This window comes from Narcine bancroftii, chromosome 8, assembly GCF_036971445.1.
Source record: "Narcine bancroftii isolate sNarBan1 chromosome 8, sNarBan1.hap1, whole genome shotgun sequence".
NCBI classification, from domain to species: domain Eukaryota; kingdom Metazoa; phylum Chordata; class Chondrichthyes; order Torpediniformes; family Narcinidae; genus Narcine; species Narcine bancroftii.
Window position 1 is genome coordinate 139,256,921 of NC_091476.1, and position 19,184 is coordinate 139,276,104.

Here is a 19,184-nt window from a genome sequence, read left to right on the forward strand (position 1 = left end):
TTGAAGATCACAGCTCTGTAATTGCACAGCTTCCTCAGAACGGCACCAAAGCGCCAACCTAGAGTTGGTAATCAAATCCCTGCACTATGTCAGCTTTGTACCAAATGTTAAGAAAATATATATCTGCTAATCCCAATGAATCTAACAAATTTAGATATTAATTTTTAAACTACAGCACATCATTAGGTATTTTAGTATAAATAAAGCAATTCCGTTATGTAAGGTTCTCAAGCACAACCACAATACCATCAACTTTGGATGATGGCCAGTTGGAGAACAAAGGCAGATTTATGGCCTTCTTTGTAAGAAATTATCTTTGTTTCTTCAGGCTATTTTCACTTTGGCACAGAGAAACTTGCACAATTTTGTCTACAATGACTGCAAGAGGATAGCCAACTGGCCCATAAACTTCAAGCATCCTTTGAACCTTGAACAGCAACGAGAGAGATCTCTCATTTATAAGTGCATGGCTAAGTACTGTAATGGTCCTCAGATGATTTTCAGAAAATGTTAACTGCACAGCAGGTGAAGGGAAAGTGACATTAAAGAGAGAATGGAGTACTGTAGCAAATACTGCAGTGTGCCTTTGGGCCAACAGAATTGGCATCATATCTCAGACAGTAGCAACTTTAAAACCTTGAACAAAATCACCATGGTTAGCATTCTTGCTACCTTAGTGGCATTTTACATTATTATAAATTAGATTTCTATTACAAATCTAATTTGACAGATATTTTTATAACTGTAAATTACACAAGAAAACTCATAGCTGAAATCTGCAATCGAAGGGCTTATGGCTACGACGTTTGTTGCTTTCTGATTCAATGGACTTTTTGAGGGGATTCTCCAACTCAAAATATATTGACATCAAAATCTGTTCTGATGAGGAAGTTAGTAAAAGTAATACTGAATCATTATTACCATTTCTCATGTTTCAATTAATCTACTCGTCCATCCAATATACAACATTGTGGGTTCAAGAAATATTGTGCGATTTAAATCATGCAATGTGATCAAACAATTTATCAAATATAGGAGTGCTGCTTTGTCAGTGACAGTCTTTTTAGATGAGTCATGAAACAAAGGCTCACCTACTAATTTGTGGAGGCTGAAGAGAAATGGAGAGCTTGCTTGATAATGAGGTAAGAAATACCCTCCAAAACTAAAGGTGTACAAAATCATAAGGGGGCAAAGATAAAGTGAATCGACACAGGCATTTCCCCAGGAGTCTATACCCAGGGGGAAAAAGTTTAAGGTGAGAATTAAAAGATTTAAGAGGTACCTGGGGCCAACTTTTTTCATACTGGGTGGCAAATCTGTGGAATGAGCTGTCACAGGAAGTGGTAGAAGCAGGTAAGATTACGACATTTATTTTTAAAATATTTTATTGATTTTAATAAGAAACATACACAGAAAGGTATAAATCAGTAAAATGATAAACCATTGCATAGAATAAATAAACTATTCTGTATAATGAAACATTGATAAATTGTAAATCAAAACTATAATTCTTATTAAAATATTTAAAATCTTATAAACCATTAAGTTTAGGATTAAGAAATTAAGAAATTTTCTTGAAATGTGAACTGAATTCCAAACTCCAAACTACAAACTTCATGATATATCAAAACTTAATAATGAAAAGAGATAAAAAAAACCCAATCCAGAGAAAATAAAGAAAAGAGGAAAAAAGGGATAGAAATGGATTATGACATTTAAAGGACATTTGGTCACATAAATGGCTGGGAAAGGGATAAAGGGATATGGATGAAAGCAAAAGGGATTAGTTTGTGGACAAATTTGCTGGCACAAATGATTTGGGCCACAGGGCCTGCTTCTATGCTCTATGTTGTCGTTCTTAGTATGCATTCATTGGCCGCCATCTTTGCCTTCAAAACAAATTAATTATACTTCATAGTAATTGAGTAGCTATTGTGCTACACAAATATATGAACCATATGTGCCAGCTTCTCTTTTCATCAATTTAAACCACCAAGGCAATCCAGAAATCAAAAAATGCAATGTTAATAATAATCTCACATTAATGGATATCGGGTGGCTATTAATAGAGGCACTAATCTGAAACCTGTAGTTCTGAGAAATGGTTTACTCAAGAATAACACAAATAAATACCCAGAGCCCTGTGCAAAATTGATGATCCATTCCCATTGCTTAATTCCCTTAATGATCATAGCTTATTTAACTATATCCACAATTTGCTGCCGTTCAACAGGAACAGCATTTTACAATTCGACGACTTTACATAATGACTGTTCTTAGCTTCTTTAATGCCTTCAAATCTGGAATAATGTATGAAATAAAGGGATAACTGCTATAAAGATATTTATCCACTTTGACTTGAAAAGGCAAAAAAAAACAAACCTCTTGCCTACTATATGCAGGGCACAAGAACAGCTGTTGCATTTGAAAACTGACCCACTTGAATCAACATCATCAGTGTTTAGCAACTCCCTCTGAAGGTCTTGGAACTCAATACAAAATGCAGTTTTCTATAATTCAGAAGATTATATTTAATACATAATACATTATATATATCTATATATATATATATATATATAGATATATATATATCTATATATATATATATATATATAGATATATATATATATCTATATATATATATATATAATTATCTAGATGAAAGGGTAGTAAATTGGATTAGTAAGTATACAGATGATACGAAGACTGGTGATGCTGTGGACAGTGAAGAAGGTTATCAAAGCTTGCAGTGAGATAGAGAACAATTAGAAGAATGGGCAGAAAAATGGCAGATGGAGTTTAATATTAAGGTGAGGTTCTACATTTTGGTAGGAATAATCAGCACGTTAAATGGTAGACAATTGAGGAGTGCAGCAGAACAAAGGGATTTAGGAATTCTGGTACATAATTTCCTGAAAGTTGAGTCACATGTAGATAGGGTGGTGAAGAAAGCATTTGGTACGTTGGTCTTCATAAATCAGAGTGTTGAATACAGTAGTTGGGATGTCATGTTGAAGTTGTATAAGGCATTGGTGAGGTCAAATTTGAAATAACTGGTCACCGAATTATAGGAAGGATATAAACAGAATAGAGAGAGTGCAGAGAAGATTACAAGAACGTTGCCTGAGTTTCAGGACTTTAGTGACTGGGAAAGGTTGAGCAGGCTGGGACTTTATTCCATAGAGTGCAGAAGATTGAAAGGTGATTTGATAGAGGTATTTAAAATTATGAGGAGGGCAGATAGAGTTAATGTGGACAAGCTTTTTCCATTAAGAGTGGGGGAGATTTAAACAAGAGGACATGGATTGAAATTAAAGGAGGAAAGTTTAGGGGAAAAATGAGGGGGAATTTCTTCACTCAGAGGGTGGTGGGAGTGTAGAATGAGCTTCTGGCCAAAGTGGTAGATGCAAGTTTGATTTTAATATTTAAGGAAAAGTTGGATAGGTATATGGACAAGAGAGATGTGGAGGGTTATGGGCTGGGTGTGGGTCAATGGGCCAAGGTGGGAGAAGGTGTTTGGCATGGACTAGAAGGGCTGAACTGGCCTATTTCTGTGCTGTAATTGCTAAATGGTGGCAGGCTAAATGGTGGCAGGCTAAATGGTGGCAGGCTAAATGGTGGCAGGCTAAATGGTGGCAGGCTAAATGGTGGCAGGCTAAATGGTGGCAGGCTAAATGGTGGCAGGCTAAATGGTGGCAGGCTAAATGGTGGCAGGCTAAATGGTGGCAGGCTAAATGGTGGCAGGCTAAATGGTGGCAGGCTAAATGGTGGCAGGCTAAATGGTGGCAGGCTAAATGGTGGCAGGCTAAATGGTGGCAGGCTAAATGGTGGCAGGCTAAATGGTGGCAGGCTAAATGGTGGCAGGCTAAATGGTGGCAGGCTAAATGGTGGCAGGCTAAATGGTGGCAGGCTAAATGGTGGCAGGCTAAATGGTGGCAGGCTAAATGGTGGCAGGCTAAATGGTGGCAGGCTAAATGGTGGCAGGCTAAATGGTGGCAGGCTAAATGGTGGCAGGCTAAATGGTGGCAGGCTAAATGGTGGCAGGCTAAATGGTGGCAGGCTAAATGGTGGCAGGCTAAATGGTGGCAGGCTAAATGGTGGCAGGCTAAATGGTGGCAGGCTAAATGGTGGCAGGCTAAATGGTGGCAGGCTAAATGGTGGCAGGCTAAATGGTGGCAGGCTAAATGGTGGCAGGCTAAATGGTGGCAGGCTAAATGGTGGCAGGCTAAATGGTGGCAGGCTAAATGGTTGTTGCTGTGTGTTATCTTGTTTAAATTGTGTACGTATAATTATAGAAAAACATGATGAATTAGTCTAGAATTGAAATGATTATGTGGATTAACCATGACATTAAAAAAGTTATTGTTCACAATGAATTAAATATTACTTTATTAACACGTCATATTACACATTATTTTCTGCCTGCTGTATGGCAGACAAAGTCACCATTAGTGTCACCTGGCATTCCTTACAATAAGAGAAAGAGAAGCAAAAGAGAGATCCTTCTGAGTCCCCAGTGTCTGTGGATTCGCCTCCATCTGCACTGAAAACTCCAAATGAATGGGGATGCTGTATCAAATACAAATATTTTCCTAAATGCAAGTCAGCCTGATAGAAAAGGCAGAAGGTATTTTCACTTGCAACCCAAATTCAAAGGGTTAGAAACATGACTGTTTTATTGTTTTCTCTCCGGGGCAGGCAAAAAAAAAAGTCAATGTTACAGCTATTCCCATTTGCACAAGAATTACTTCAGAAAAATGACCTGATCATGCAGATGATTGGTCAATGGCATAAAGGAAGATCTAACCCGTCACATGACTTTTGTGCTCTGCATTTGCTTTAAGTTTCACAATTCATTCTTTTTAGAGTTAAGTTCCAAAATCAGAAATGTGTCTTCAGAAAAGAAACTGAAATATATTAATTGCTCTCAAACTTTAAAAGGAAAATAACTGCATTTAAAAACTAAAAGTAGTAAGAAACTTAATCAGTTATCCAAATCGCTCTATATGAAGCCTGACAAACTACTCATTAGTATTTACAAATATTTTTATGCTTTCCCATCAACAGTGATGTGGTGTGCCCTGTTCCCACTGGCAGGTGGCAATGTCACTTCCTGCGGAGTTGAGCAGATGTTAACGGGGCTCAACTCTTCTTCTCCTGCATGTGCTTAGACTTTATGCATTTTAAACTGATTTAATTATATACCAGGGCCCAACATTTTAGTCCATATGAAATCTGGAATATGAAAGGACTGAAGTGAAATCAGGCCAGGATATTAAGATATTCAAAAAGCTTATCTGAAGCAGGCTGAGGGATCAATCTGTTAGTTTTGTATATTTAAATAGTGCACAGCTGCAAGGATACTTAATCTTTTAAAACAACTCTCTGTAGAATGTAGTAATCAACAATTTAAATAAAACATGCTTCAACACTTTTGCAATTAAATTAAAGTTTCAAACTAAGAAATGTGGATATGAAATCTGTCCTTTCTTTTCCACATTGCCACCATTTGGCATCTTTCTATCCAAAAATAACTTGAAGGTTCAAATTTGCTGTTTGCCTACATCTCACCAATGGAACATTGCTTGTGAGGAAATGAGTTACTGTATAATAGATTGCTGTGCTTAATCCTAACCCAATCCAACTATATAACATCTGTATAAGCAATGGTTACTGAAAAGCAACCAAAAGTAGGAATCCTGGTCAATACTGCCAAATGTTTGCTGAGATTACAAGGGCTAATTATAGTGCATTTCCAGCCTTATGAGGAACTGCAGGATATGCAGAACACACACTCTCCACTTCCTCTGTGTGCTGTGAAGACAAATGGAACACTCTAGCATTCACCATGCGAGGCCCTAAACCTTTAACTTCAACTTGCTGGAATTTGAGTGTAATGTGGGCCAATTAGAAATCAAGCTCTTCTAATTACCAATAACTTGAAAAATAGCTTCCCAAAACCTGAATTCCTATTGATTATTGTATCACAAATGTTATGAAAATTCAAGGCAGGAAGCAGTTACAAAATAAACAAATGCAGTGAGAAAAGTGACGAGAAAAACAAGGTACCCTATACTCACTGTATTCAGGCTACAACACAGCTATAAAGTATTTGAGCTGTAATCGTATGATTGATTAAACCATAAGAACATGTTGATTCAATTTATATTACTGCCTTGTGTTTCATTGCTGGTCAGATTGGCTACAATAGCCACAACCCTTTCATAAGTTATCTCATGTGCTTGCTTAGCAGAACTGATCCTCCAGTTAAATAAAGGCTTCTCCCAACAGCTACAGATCATCAATTGTATGATTTTCAGAGATATTCAATAACTGAAAATGTTATTTTTTTGAAGGGAACAAATTATATAAATTAAAGTTCAACTCTGGATAATACTCATCAGGAATCACTGTCATTTTGTTTCATGTCCCACAATGCAATGCTATCGTTAGCAAACTGTGGATGGGCTGGTCCAGGGACCAAATTACCTGATAAAAAAATATACAATTGTGTTCTCTGTTAACTCTCAACAAAATATAATATTTTAATGCACTTACAAAATTGTTATCAATTTCATCTAAATCTTCAGAAGCCTGCAGATCTTCAAGTTCTTGGCTGGGCTCAGAGTCCTGAGGACAGATCAAAGCAAGTTTAGGTATCTGATAAACATTTTATTTACTATTGCTCTCTAATGACATAATCAGAGGCAGGGAAACTAAGAGACCTCATTTATCCAATCTCAGTTAACATTCATGAAAAGAGAATAAAAATAAAAATTTGACAAATTGTTTCCAAAATTCTTCTGGTGTTTCTTTGTACCACAAAATTCAATGACCATTTTTAAAAAATCTATTGTTTTATCAGACCCTGCAAGTAATTTTAAATTGACTATCAAAATGAATGGAATTTTTCAGCCTTTTTTTCCACTATGGCAACTTAATAATTCAATGAAATTTAAATAAACCAAGGTTAAAGTTACCCTAGACTCCTTACATTTAGCCAATTCCACAATGACGGGGGGGTGGGGGGGAAGAGAAGGGATGGCAAGGTGAATAGTTTTCCAGTTTCTGCTAAACTGCTCTTCTTTCCTGTCTTCTTTCCCTCAGCTCTCCACCCCTTTCCCTCTCTATTCACCTAGCCATCCCTCCTCCCCCTGCTTTTCTGCTGTGTTCTCCCTTCGTTCTCCACCTATTACCACCTGCCTTTGCAACCACACCTCCCCCATACCCTTTTATTTGGATGCCTACCAACATTTTTTCATACCTTGATGAAGGTCTCAAGCCCCAAATGTCTGTTATGTATTTTTATCTTTATTTTTATAACTGACTTGCCGAGTTTCTCCTGTATTGTGTTTTTACTTCAACCACGGTGTTCGCATTTTTGTCTTTTACTTCTGGATGCTGGAAAATTCCCCATTAGTTCCACAACAAACCCAAATCCTGAACAACAAATTGAATCAGATGCTCATTTAATGATTCCTACTTTGTACATTATTATTGAATATTTATTTTCTGTACTGCACAGTTTATTTGCACTTTCTTGTTTGCATCTTTCTCTTTTGTATATGCATTTTTTCTTGAGTACATTTTTGCACTGCCAATGAGTAGAAATTCTACCTAGCCCACTGGAAAAGGAATCTCAGGGTTATATGTAATGTCATGCATATACTCCGACAATGGATCTGAACTTTGGATGTCTTGATTAATATTTCTCTATTTTATAAAATCAATTGTTTAACCAACTTTTGTCCTGTGTAACACTAGAATTATATTGGAATTCAAAAGCAAGTGCTTCTGAAATGCTCAAAAGAGAAAATGTGAATGCATGTCTTTTTTTTTCAGTAGTCACTATCTCATTTTGTGAATTCAATTGCTGAACATCAGTGATTCTCTGACATTGTCTTTAACTGTGGATGTGAGACCAACTACATGCCAATTGATGATCTCAGTGGTCAAAAAGGCACATGGGTGTTTAAGTGGTACATACATTCACAATGAAATTCACCTCCAATGGATCAGCACATCTAAGCCTCTCTTAATTAACTGATAAAGGTGCATCTCATCAGGAGGGAAAGAAATCTCTCCCCAGGTAATTATCTTTAATTATTGTTATTTCATTGGGAGTTAAAGACTATTTCTTAAATATTATTACCATTACTTATTGGGAATTTATTTTAATATTGACAAGTTTGAATATAAATAGCATTTTTCTTTAGAAAAAGAGAAAAGGTCATTTTAATTTAATTTGTAAGCATGGAATTGTACACAAACATGCATTGCAAAAGGTACCTACAATCAATAATTAGTCAAAACCATGGATAATGACTGCTGGTTCATGGATAGTGACTGCAGCTTACGAGGCCAGGTATACTTGTATGCTTGACAATCCTTGGGCGGGGCAGTGGGTGGGTGGTGCGAAATAGCATAGCTTAGATTAGACCAGGCAATCACACCAAGTTTGCTGCATTTACATCTTTTCCTGCCATTTGGCTATTTATTGTCCTGTTGCTGTATCGCCTTCCAGATTGCCCTCTCTTAAAACAAAATGACTGGTCAATCTATATGATTAGGCGCACAAATACTCTCCAAAATATTGAAGAATTAAAACATGAAATTCCAAAACCAGTTCAGACAACCAAGGTAAATATCTTACAAATGCTAAAGAATGATGGTTTTTGGCAAGAACAGGCAATAAGAATGAAATGCCCTTCAGAGAACAAATATTAATCTTCTTTAAACTACATTTTTTTTTAAAAAGGCACTGAACTAATTAACTGGCAGAAATGGTAACTGTAGACTAATTAAATCTGAATGCAATTGATTCCCAGAAATCTTATTTGAGGCTCAGCATTATTGTACTTTTAAAGCATGTCAAATAAATATAATGAAGACTAATAGTGTTGTTAGCTGTTAGTAGTGGTTACTTGACTGGAATTTTTGACAAATTAATTAGTTACACAATTAAAAACACAATTTTAATTTGAGCTGGAATATATTTGTACTCTGTTGGGTTTAGAAATAACATTCTAGGGAAGTAATATGCATTGCACTAAGATGATTTAATCTAACGATGTAGTGAGGGAAGTGATGGAGCAGAAATTCTAAAATTTTCAAGAATCACTAGAAAACAGTCCATATTAAGGGTAAGCAGAAAGACTTGTATTTATACTGCATCATTTATTTTCTTGCCCAGTTTCTGTCATTAAAGAGGCACTGATTCCTGTTTAGCATAGGTCTTACAGATGGCATCTGAAGGCCATACTTCACTGTCCTTACTTTCATTATCCTCACTGGTTAACAGTCCCCATTAACATCTCACATATTCAGGAATTCATAGCACAAAATTTTGAAATGAAGGATGTAGGAAAATGTCTTCCATGAAGCATCCTAGCTCCAGGAACATTCGCTATAATAATTAAGTAGGTAGCCTGGCTTTAAATTGCAGACAGTTCATCTGTATTTAATCAGGTACCTTTGCAGAGGAAGACCACACCAATTCATTTTAAAAGAAACTAAGGAAATTACTATCATTTTAAAAAGTATGCTGATATATAAAAAACTACCAGTGTTTATGAAGTTTAATAAATGCCCACTGCTCACATTTAAAGAATGTGTAAAGCATTATTTTACATGATACACTGCTTAGTACTACCAAGTAGAGCACTCATGCACTGTAGCACTTTTGGTGCTAGAGTACAAGCTTTCGAAAGCACATACCACACTCTCCTTGGCCTGTGCAAAGGGAACCTGCACAAACCACTTCCTCATTGCTGTTGAATTGGGAACCTGGCATTCCCTGCCTTCTGTGGTGCAACACCATCAATGAATTGCTTGACAGAGTGGAGAGGCTGTGCAGGTTGGGGCAAGTAAGAGAGCTGGTCGGTGCTGAAATATGGGGCTCAGGATTATGCCTTGGTCTGCAGGCAAGCATAGAGCATTGTTGAAAGATCAGCTGCACTTGATCCATGTGCCTGGATTTTATTGTTTCATCTCATTATCTCCTGCTGAAATGTGACAGGAGCTGGTGCCTCCCCTTCACTTTGTTTAGCAACACAGCTCTCCCAAACTCAGATTTCTCTTTGGTACCATACCCATGACCAGGAAGCTGGTTACCAGAGAAAATAAATAGAAAAACTAGAAATGCTTTGCAGATCACATTGCATCTATGGAAAAAGAAACAGAGCAAAAGAAACAGACCTGAAACAATAATGTTTCTCTTGCCACAGATGAGATTCAAGAATCAGGTTTATTTTATTGTCATGTAATAAAACATAAAATGTTATATTACATGAAATTTCCTTTAGTCTTCAGTAAGGCAGACAAAGATTTGTATTCAGCAAAAAATGTCCAGCACCCCTTACAGCCAGAGAAATGACTCAGGGTCATTCAATATCTATGGCTTCACGTCCCGTGCTCCTGCAGCCTCCGCAGTCTCATAGCCTTCAGTCTGAACTATCAGCAACCCAAGCTGCAAATGCATACCTCCATCATGACCAGGAAGCCTCTAGCACCCTCTCACATCCCGATTCTGATACCTGGTACCCCTTCAGTCAGTCCCCAGCAATTCACAGCCAGAGTCCTTGGATTGCTGTAGCCAGCAATCCGCATCTTACCTAGGTACCTTGCCTTGTCACCAACAGCCCCTCTCCCGTGTGTTCTTCAATCACATAGCCTGACTTGCTGAGTATTTCTAGCATCTATTTTCTATTTGAAGATTTCCATTAGTTAGTTTTTTCATTTACGAGAGAATATTTTGTATAGCAGAGAGCTGTGCAGCCAAAGAGGGGAAGACAGTAAGTTCCATCTCTTTCAAGGGTTGAGCAGAGAGACTATCAGATCCAGGAAGTCTATCAACATATGATGTAGGTTTGGAATAGTCCATTGTCACTTTGACAGCCAGTTGCAGTACTCAGCCCGACATCACAGCAAAGACCAGCCACACTGCCCATCCTGGCTTGTTCAAAAGCAGCCCCTCGCATCAGCTTCTAACACACTGTGATTCATTGCTAGATTCAGGCCAAATTTCTGACTCAGCAATGAAATGCAGCAATGAGAAGGACAGTGGGGCTTACCAGATTCCCAACATAGCAGCATTGCAAGTAATGCATTTCTCTCTTGTGGTATAATGATCCCATTTTAACACTGACTCTATTCGCACTAAATCCTTGGATTGCATCCTGCACACTTAAATGAGAGACCAGTGTCATCCACAGTAGAGAATAATAAGAACTTTAGCCAGTTTTGTTCTCTAAATGAAATTACATATGGCCATCATCAGATTAAACTACAATTATTTAAATTTAAATATTTAAATTTAATGTATGACAGAAATATATCAAATATAAAACTAATTTCACTTAAAGGGGTTGATGATTATTAAAAGGGAAACATTTTCAGCTGTAGCCTTCCCATTGCTACCTTACTTCTTTTGGTATTCAGATTCCAGAATTTTGCGCAAGTTGAATAGAACTGATGAAAGTTAGACATATAGGCAAGGTGATTGCCTAACTTAAGGGATGCAACTAACTTACCTGCACTGAGAAGTTAATAATTTGTTTACAAACTGGGTTTTACTCAAATTGAAAATAGTTTCCCTTTTTTATTTTAGTCATTAAACAATGATTTCAGTTGAAAATTGAAAGCTAACATTAGTTTTGATCAACTTTAAAAGTACAGAAGAATTTGCATGGTAATAGCATGTTCCACAGCCATAAATATCCTTCAAATACTACATTTGTATCGTACCTTTTGAGGTGAAATATGAAGCTCAGAGTTATCAGAAGACAGCGTCCGTTTCCTTTTGTCCTTTTCGTTTGGTCCAATGGCTTTATTGATTTCTGCTTTTAGAACAATTGGCTGGTCAGCTGCACAAGTCACTTTAGAATTTCCCTCATGTTTATCCTCAGACTTCGAATCCACATCTCCAACCCGAGACAATTTTGATGTTCCATCGACTGAGTCACATCTACTATCTCCTGCTCCAATTTCCTCACTTTCTGCTTCATTGAGTGCTGCTGCACGCTCCAGGTGTCCTAGCTGCAGCAGTCTCATTGGCGTACCATCCTCTGTGCTACTCCCAAGCTTATCTTTAACTTCCTGTTTTTCTTCATTAGAGTCGATGTTGTTTTCAATATGGTCGGGCTGTTTGTCAGAAGTTAATTTATCTGGGGTTGGAGGTTGAACGTCACAACTTTCTACGTTAAGCACACTTCCAAACTCACTTCCTCTGTGGCCCTGTTCAAATAACACCTTCTTGTTGAATTTAAATTATCAAAAAGTCAGTAAAATGTATTCAGTAGCTACAACCAATAATTCAGTGACTACTTAATCAAATTGAAAAATGCATATGAAAGAGTGATATAAACTGACACAAGTTTCAAAATATAAAAGAAATATGTGGACAACAAATTCTGTAGCTGAATGCAGTCATACCAATAAAAATTAAGCAAAAATAAAACTCAAATTTCTCATCTCAGAAATGGGATGCCATTTGGGAAAATGACATTTTAGAATTTGGAACAAGGATGCTTACTGAGTTGGCATTTCTCCAACCATTATTATTTCCCTGTTTATTTTTACTGTATAAAAATGAATTAAGATTCAACTCTGGGAAAATTGCATACAAGTCAATACTTAAATTTAATGCTCCTAGGTTATAAAAATATGAAAGTATCCAAGAAAAAGAGAAGGAACATAAAGAATGGGAAAAAAGTCCCCTTTAAACATATTGCAATTAGCATTTTTGTTTTATTAACTACTGATTTTTGTAATTAAAAAGCAGACAAATCATTTCAGGGATAGTTTTCAAATTATAAAGGTGTTGATACAATTTTTCCTTCAATGACATTCATCCTTTCAAAAAGTTAATGAAATTATAGAGTAAAATTCTAATAATCCAGAGCCCTCGAGATGCTGGACTGGCAGACTTTCCCTATACAGGTATTGGATTTTCTACAATTAGAGGAATCAATTTTCCAATGAACAGTTTGAGTTTAAAAAGGGAGCATAGAAAACATCTGTCAAGCCAGATGTTGACTTCCAAATAATTGGACAGCAAATTCTTAAGAGTCTTACAAAGTTATCTTCCAAAGAGCAACTGGCCAAAGAAAGAATTTTTGACTTGTAATGATCCAGACCTAGCACATTGCGTTGTATTAGATTTTGTTCCAAATTTTTGCATTATAAATCTGACAAAATCCTATTTTGTATATTTATATTTACTAATTTTTGAAATACAAAAATGAGGCATTAAAGTCTACAATGCTATGATTTATTTTTGCCTATTCTACAAGTATAATCAGAATATCTAAAAGGAAAATTTTTAAATGACAAATTTGATGAAGGGTTAAAAAAAAGCAGTTTCATGAATGTGAAATTGATGGGAGACACAACTAATCAAAAATCACCTCTTTCTGACATTCTGCTTCTTCATCAGACACTGGGAGGTTTTGAAGCTCTGGTTCAGTCCTTTCATCAACATGGTCATGATCTGCAGCCTCATCGATTTCTGCACTTTCCTGAATGTTTAAGAAAACATATCAATGTTGAGTAAAAAGATATAACAATGCGAACTCCAGCTAAATGATGAATTGATCTTGGGTACTAAACCTGTATGTATTTTTAAGTTTGTCACATGTCCTTAAATTGCATCGGCAAGAACCAAATAAAAATTATTTGCTGAAATACACCGATTTTAGGGAACTTCATGGGGAATTTTTTTAGAATACCAGCTAATAATGCAATAAAAGCTAATGTGCCACATTCTAAGTTTATCTCATTGACAATGCACTGAGAATGAAGAATGAAATCCAACTTGCGTAAAGAAATTTCATCTTTTAAATGGTGAAAGAACACAAAAGTTCACGCTATTGATAAATATATCTAAGTAAGGTCTTGCATTCATTCAGAATGTGCTACTACTCCTCTGCAATCTGCAGCACCCAAACTGAATGAACAAAGTTTTCATTATCCTTTCCTCTGTGATTAAAGGACATTTTCTTCACTTAGCTCCAACTCTAAAATTTGAATGGTGACTTGAAAACAAAGAGATAAAATTCTCCTCATCTCCCACACACTCAGGTAGCAGTAAATGTGGAAAGGTGGTGCAAAGCTCACAAGTATTTTTCAGGTGCAATATACAGCTTAATGGTGTGCTTTTAATAATACATGTAAACAAGTTACTAATGAACAGATATTGCATTTAACCAATCCTGATAAGAATATTTTAAAAATATTTTTGTCTTTATTTTAACAAAAAGAAGAATCATATCATTTTTCAAGATTCACCTGACATCTATTTTGTGCCTTAGCTGGTCAAAAGGCTAGAAAGTCTATCATCAGTACAGAGCAGTTGAGTTAGTGTTCTGCAAGCAGACCCTTCTGTAGAAATTCTGTTGTACTTCATCTTACAAGTACTGTACAGCTTTAGATTGATTATTCAGACCAATTGGTAACAACCTGCTGTGTACGATGTCACAGGAGGTCAATGGATTATTGAAAAATACACAATCACACAAGGTTGCTGAAACTAGTTTACTTGTCAGTTTTCAGAGAAGAAGAGAGAAGTACATAAGATGATTTCTCTCATGGGGACTGCAAAACTCTCAACCAAATAAATACAACCTCTTTGGCTGAATGGTTGGAGTGAAGAATCCGTCACAAGTGGTAACTGAGGCAAATATCATAACAACTCTTAAGGGAAAGCCAGATACTGGACACAAATAGAGCTTTATGTAAACTGGGTTAGATAAAATAGTGAGGGAGAAAGGGCATGTGGAAAATAAGCATCCTATTTGCACTGAGAAGGTTGCCTTTTTTACTTCCATTGAGTACATTAATATTGGTCAGTGTGGAAAGTGCAATGTTTACAAGCAAGCTTTCTGTGCATGTGTTTGTACAAGTATCTGTAAATTTGGCTTCAATGTGGAAAAAGGTGACACAATTTTTTAAAATCTATTTTTTAAAGTTAGTATCTTTGTATCCTCCCTTCCAACTCTTTCATTTTTAAAATTTAGCAAATAGACAGTAAAAACCCAAAACCACCGAAGAATAGTGAAGTGGGCTACATTTAGGACATGTCAGAATTCAGTGAGTATATATTTTATGAAATAGTGATTGTAAAATAATTTACTGAGATCTTTCACTTTATTTTTCTCTCTCACACACACCTCAGATAATTACTAAATTGCTCAAGCAAGGAGGAATTAATTTGGTGTTCCTTTTTGTGAATCCCAGAGGGAAAAATCTAATTACTGTTCCCCGATTTGTTCTGCTAGCAGTGGTGGTATTTCATCTATACCACAGCTGGAGAACATACTAGAGATATAATCTTTAACCCTGTGAGTAGCAAGACAACATTAGAAGTATCCACACACATGCCTCAAATAACATAGAGAGCACTACAGTACAGGAAACAGGCCATTCAGCCCTTCTAGTCTGGGCCAAAACATCATTCCACTAGTCCCACTGACCCTCCATAACATTGAAACTGCTTGAACTTAAAGATGAAATTAGTGGCCTCACATATTACTATTCCACTTCATCAATGTTTCAGAAGACATGCAGAAGTACCTACTGCTATTGTTGCTCAGTCAAGCATAGAAAAATAAATCTGCTTTAAAATCATTATTGACATGGATATTCTCTGCAGCAGATTTTCTAATCTTTTGTGACTTGTACTACACGAGGGTCTGAAAACAAAGTCAAACACACTTTAGTGTGAAGAAGTGATCACCTTCAGATTGCACAGAATTAAATGTACATGTTTATTCTCTTGGTCTAGCTAAGCAAAGCACCTTTTTTATTCTTTGTTTACCTCTTCCATTATAATCACGAAGAATCTTATGCAATAGCTGCACTACCCAAACCTGTATGTTGACTTGAGAATCTATTTTCAGAATATATTTTTTGGCAGCTTCATGTGCAGGTCTGACAACATATTCCAAGTCTATTGGTCACATCCAACTAATTGCATCACAGCCACTCTAAACCCATCTGGTGCCTCTGTTGGCAGTTTAGTTGTTCACACGCTAACCTAAGTTGCAAACTTATCCAAATAAAATTTGGAATACCAAATACAAATCACCTCTTGCTCCCAGGCTACAATTTCACAAGATTCTAGTAGCTTTTGATTCTTTGAAAACTTGAGTCAATGTCCTAAACATTGATGAAGTGACTTCAATTTCTGAACCAACTATGTAAACCATTATCCAAACTTTGTTATCTTTAGATTTTACCATTTCAATCTTTTCCTCTTTCCAGCTTCTACGCTTAGAGTTTGAGTTCATCCAGAGCTCCAATCTCAAGGTTCAAGAACCATTTTTTTCCAACAGCCATCAAGCTTCTGAACCTTTCCTTACTACACTAACTATAAAATACACCAACATCACAAAATGTTAGTTTCACTATTATCCTTACCAGAAGCTCATTAAAATTGTGCTTGCTGACATTATCTTGTTTTTTTGTCTTTTAAAACAAAATACCTGTTCAGCTGCAGCAACCAAGAATCTCAGTGCAAATGTGCATTGTACATGCTTATATCAATAAACACATTATTTTTGTTCCCTCTAACAACACTTCAAATGAATTCTCCAAGTTGTCAATTCTGGGTTTTTATATCTACTACAGTCTACGGCATTTTTGGTATGAAGTCATCTCTGGCTACCACCCTTCCAGATACAATGGAATTGCTTCAAATTATTTGATATCACCTATCCCTCCTTTGGCTAAGCTGCCACTTTGGTCAAACTTAAGGTGCCAGTTTTAAATAGCTCCTGTGCCCTGATACTAATTTTCAATTAGATATTAAAAACTGGCGAGAAGCAATATAATTACTTGAAATAGCAAGGACTAATCAGAGACAGTCAGCATGGTTTGTCAAAGGCAGATCTTGTCTGACCAATCCAAGTGAATTTTTTGAGGTGACAACATGTATTAATGATGACCTCAGGAAACGTTGCCTTTAATAAATAAATAAATAGATCAGTCTACCCCATGCGGCATGTCTCTATAATGCTTTCTTTGCTGTAAGTGGTATACAAAGACAACTCACTAACTCACTGATGCTCCTTGAAATGGAAAAGGGGAGCACCGAGTATGTAATCGTGCATTTTTAGAACCATATCAAGAAAGCATTACCCTTGATGAAAGTCTTAGCTAAATAAACAATCTGACTACATCCAATTAAAATACCAATATCTCCGTACTTTCAGGTAGTTGCCAGAAATGGCAGATATGGTCAATTGTGGCATCTGGAGTCATACCTCAAGAAAGCAGATGTATTGGTTGAATTCCCAGGCTGATTGGGCCTTTGACTCATTTCAGGCTTTTAAGCTAGAATGGCAGATTTGCAGTGTCGATCCCTCTCGAAGGACAGAAAATAAATATATTGTTCCAAAATAATAAAGTGGTGGTGTCAAAATTAAGTCACAGAACTGCCTTCAATCAAAATTATTTATAAATGTGGCCCAGTGTGTCACAAATACAAGTGATCTAATTTTAAAAGTAACGTCATGCTGGAATTGTATCAACCACAAGTTAGACTGCAGTTGCAGGTAGTATAACCAAGGATGTGACAGCAGAGGATATGTGAGGATATTGCAGCTTAAGTGCAGTTACAACTGTTGTGTACGCAGGATGCAGTTGTTTTCTTTGGAACAAATGAGGAGAAGTTTAATTGAAGTGTATAAAATTATGTGAGATCTAGTTAGAAATAATCAGGATGGATTCATTTCCCTTAGCATATCGATCAATAACTCTGTGTGCACAGATTTATGACAATTGATAGGATTAGAAGAAAAATAAAGAAGAAATGTCACCAAAAGCTAATGGAAATCAGGAATTTGTTGCCTGAAAGGGTGGTGAGGCAGAAACCCCTCCTCTCATGTAAAATATGGAAGAATATGTGAAGAACCATGACCAATAGATCTACTGACCAAGACATGTGATTAATTTAAATAGCATCTCTACTAGTTGACATGGTCATGATGGATCAAAAGATCTTAGTCCAGTAAATTTCTGACTTTCATAATTTAGCAATGATATTCATAAATAGAATAATTCCATTTGAAGACATCATGTATTTTCCAATCAGCTAATACAGGAATCACAACATATGACTGGATATTTGGACACAAGATGCGATGGGAGAAAAAGGCCCCCAAAAAGGTTGCTGCCGTATAAGATCTAAATAAAACCAATCTGGACCTCTGAGTCATAGTTTTTCAAAAACTTTAACCAGACATCAGGCCTCAAACAAAGCCATAAACAAAGTTTCAAGCTTTCCAAGGTTATGCAAAGAGTTCAAAGATTTGGTAACATGTGATTACTCTCAATATTAACATGCAGCATTGCAACATTGAGTGATATTCAGGTAATCTGGAACAATTCATTCAGAACTGTTCGTCCTCTGGCATTGTATTATTTGATATCTAACAGTGCACAATTGGGCATTGTGATCTACATGACAGCTACCTGAATGGAAAGGGTATAAAACAAATCAATTCCAATAAACTTCACAGTGCATGTTAAAAACACAGACTCAAGATCTGCTCTTGCTGACATCAAAATTTAGAAGCCACTGTTGACAAAGGTCTTAAATCATACATGTTGTGTATTGAATCCTGAAATAATAGAAAACAATATTCCACTAGTCACCACACTGGGACACTTTTTAAATATACCTATTGTATTTTTCCATAGAAAACAAATTGCCACATAAAGTCAGTCAACAGATCCAATTGCAAAATCAATTTCAAAATGTTAATAACAATTTCTTTGAATATTAAACACTAATTTACATATTTAGCAATGTTAATGGTCTCTCAAACATTTAATGATTTCTTGCAAGGCAATTTCCCTTCAGAGTTTGTAAAAGTTGTGCAACCATCAAGACACTTTTTAAACACAGCTAAATTGAGAAAAACCAAGTTATTCCCACCATTTTCCAATTCCTTCCTTCGCACCAAAGAGCTGTTCAACCACAGATTTGCTGCAGTCTGATGCAATGCAAGACGCTGAGGGATGCACTCGAGCTTGGTACAGCTTTTCCAAAGCCTTTGTAGGGAAACACCACAGTTTACAATATTCTTGTCAGTGGTTATAGAGGGGCATAATCTCAAAATTATCAGAGAGAATTTTAAAAAAAATTAGTGTCACGTTGACAGCAACACGATATCCAAATCTCG

At 36.3% G+C, this 19,184-nt stretch overlaps 1 protein-coding gene across 14 annotated transcripts in view; it reads right to left on the minus strand.

The window, feature by feature from the left end:
• The window catches only part of LOC138741246 (centrosomal protein of 164 kDa-like), a 177,493-nt gene that overhangs the window by 76,587 nt on the left and 81,722 nt on the right, over positions 1-19,184 (minus strand). For all 14 annotated transcript variants that reach the window (XR_011343422.1, XM_069895013.1, XM_069895014.1 and 11 more), the window contains 3 exons: positions 13,407-13,517; positions 11,746-12,234; positions 6,559-6,630 (listed from right to left, as the gene is read on the minus strand). Coding sequence is in view for 13 of the 14 variants with exons in the window: in XM_069895013.1 (XP_069751114.1) it covers positions 6,559-6,630; positions 11,746-12,234; positions 13,407-13,517 (672 nt within the window). In the remaining variant the exon portion in view is untranslated. The remainder of the gene's footprint in view (positions 1-6,558; positions 6,631-11,745; positions 12,235-13,406; positions 13,518-19,184) is intronic.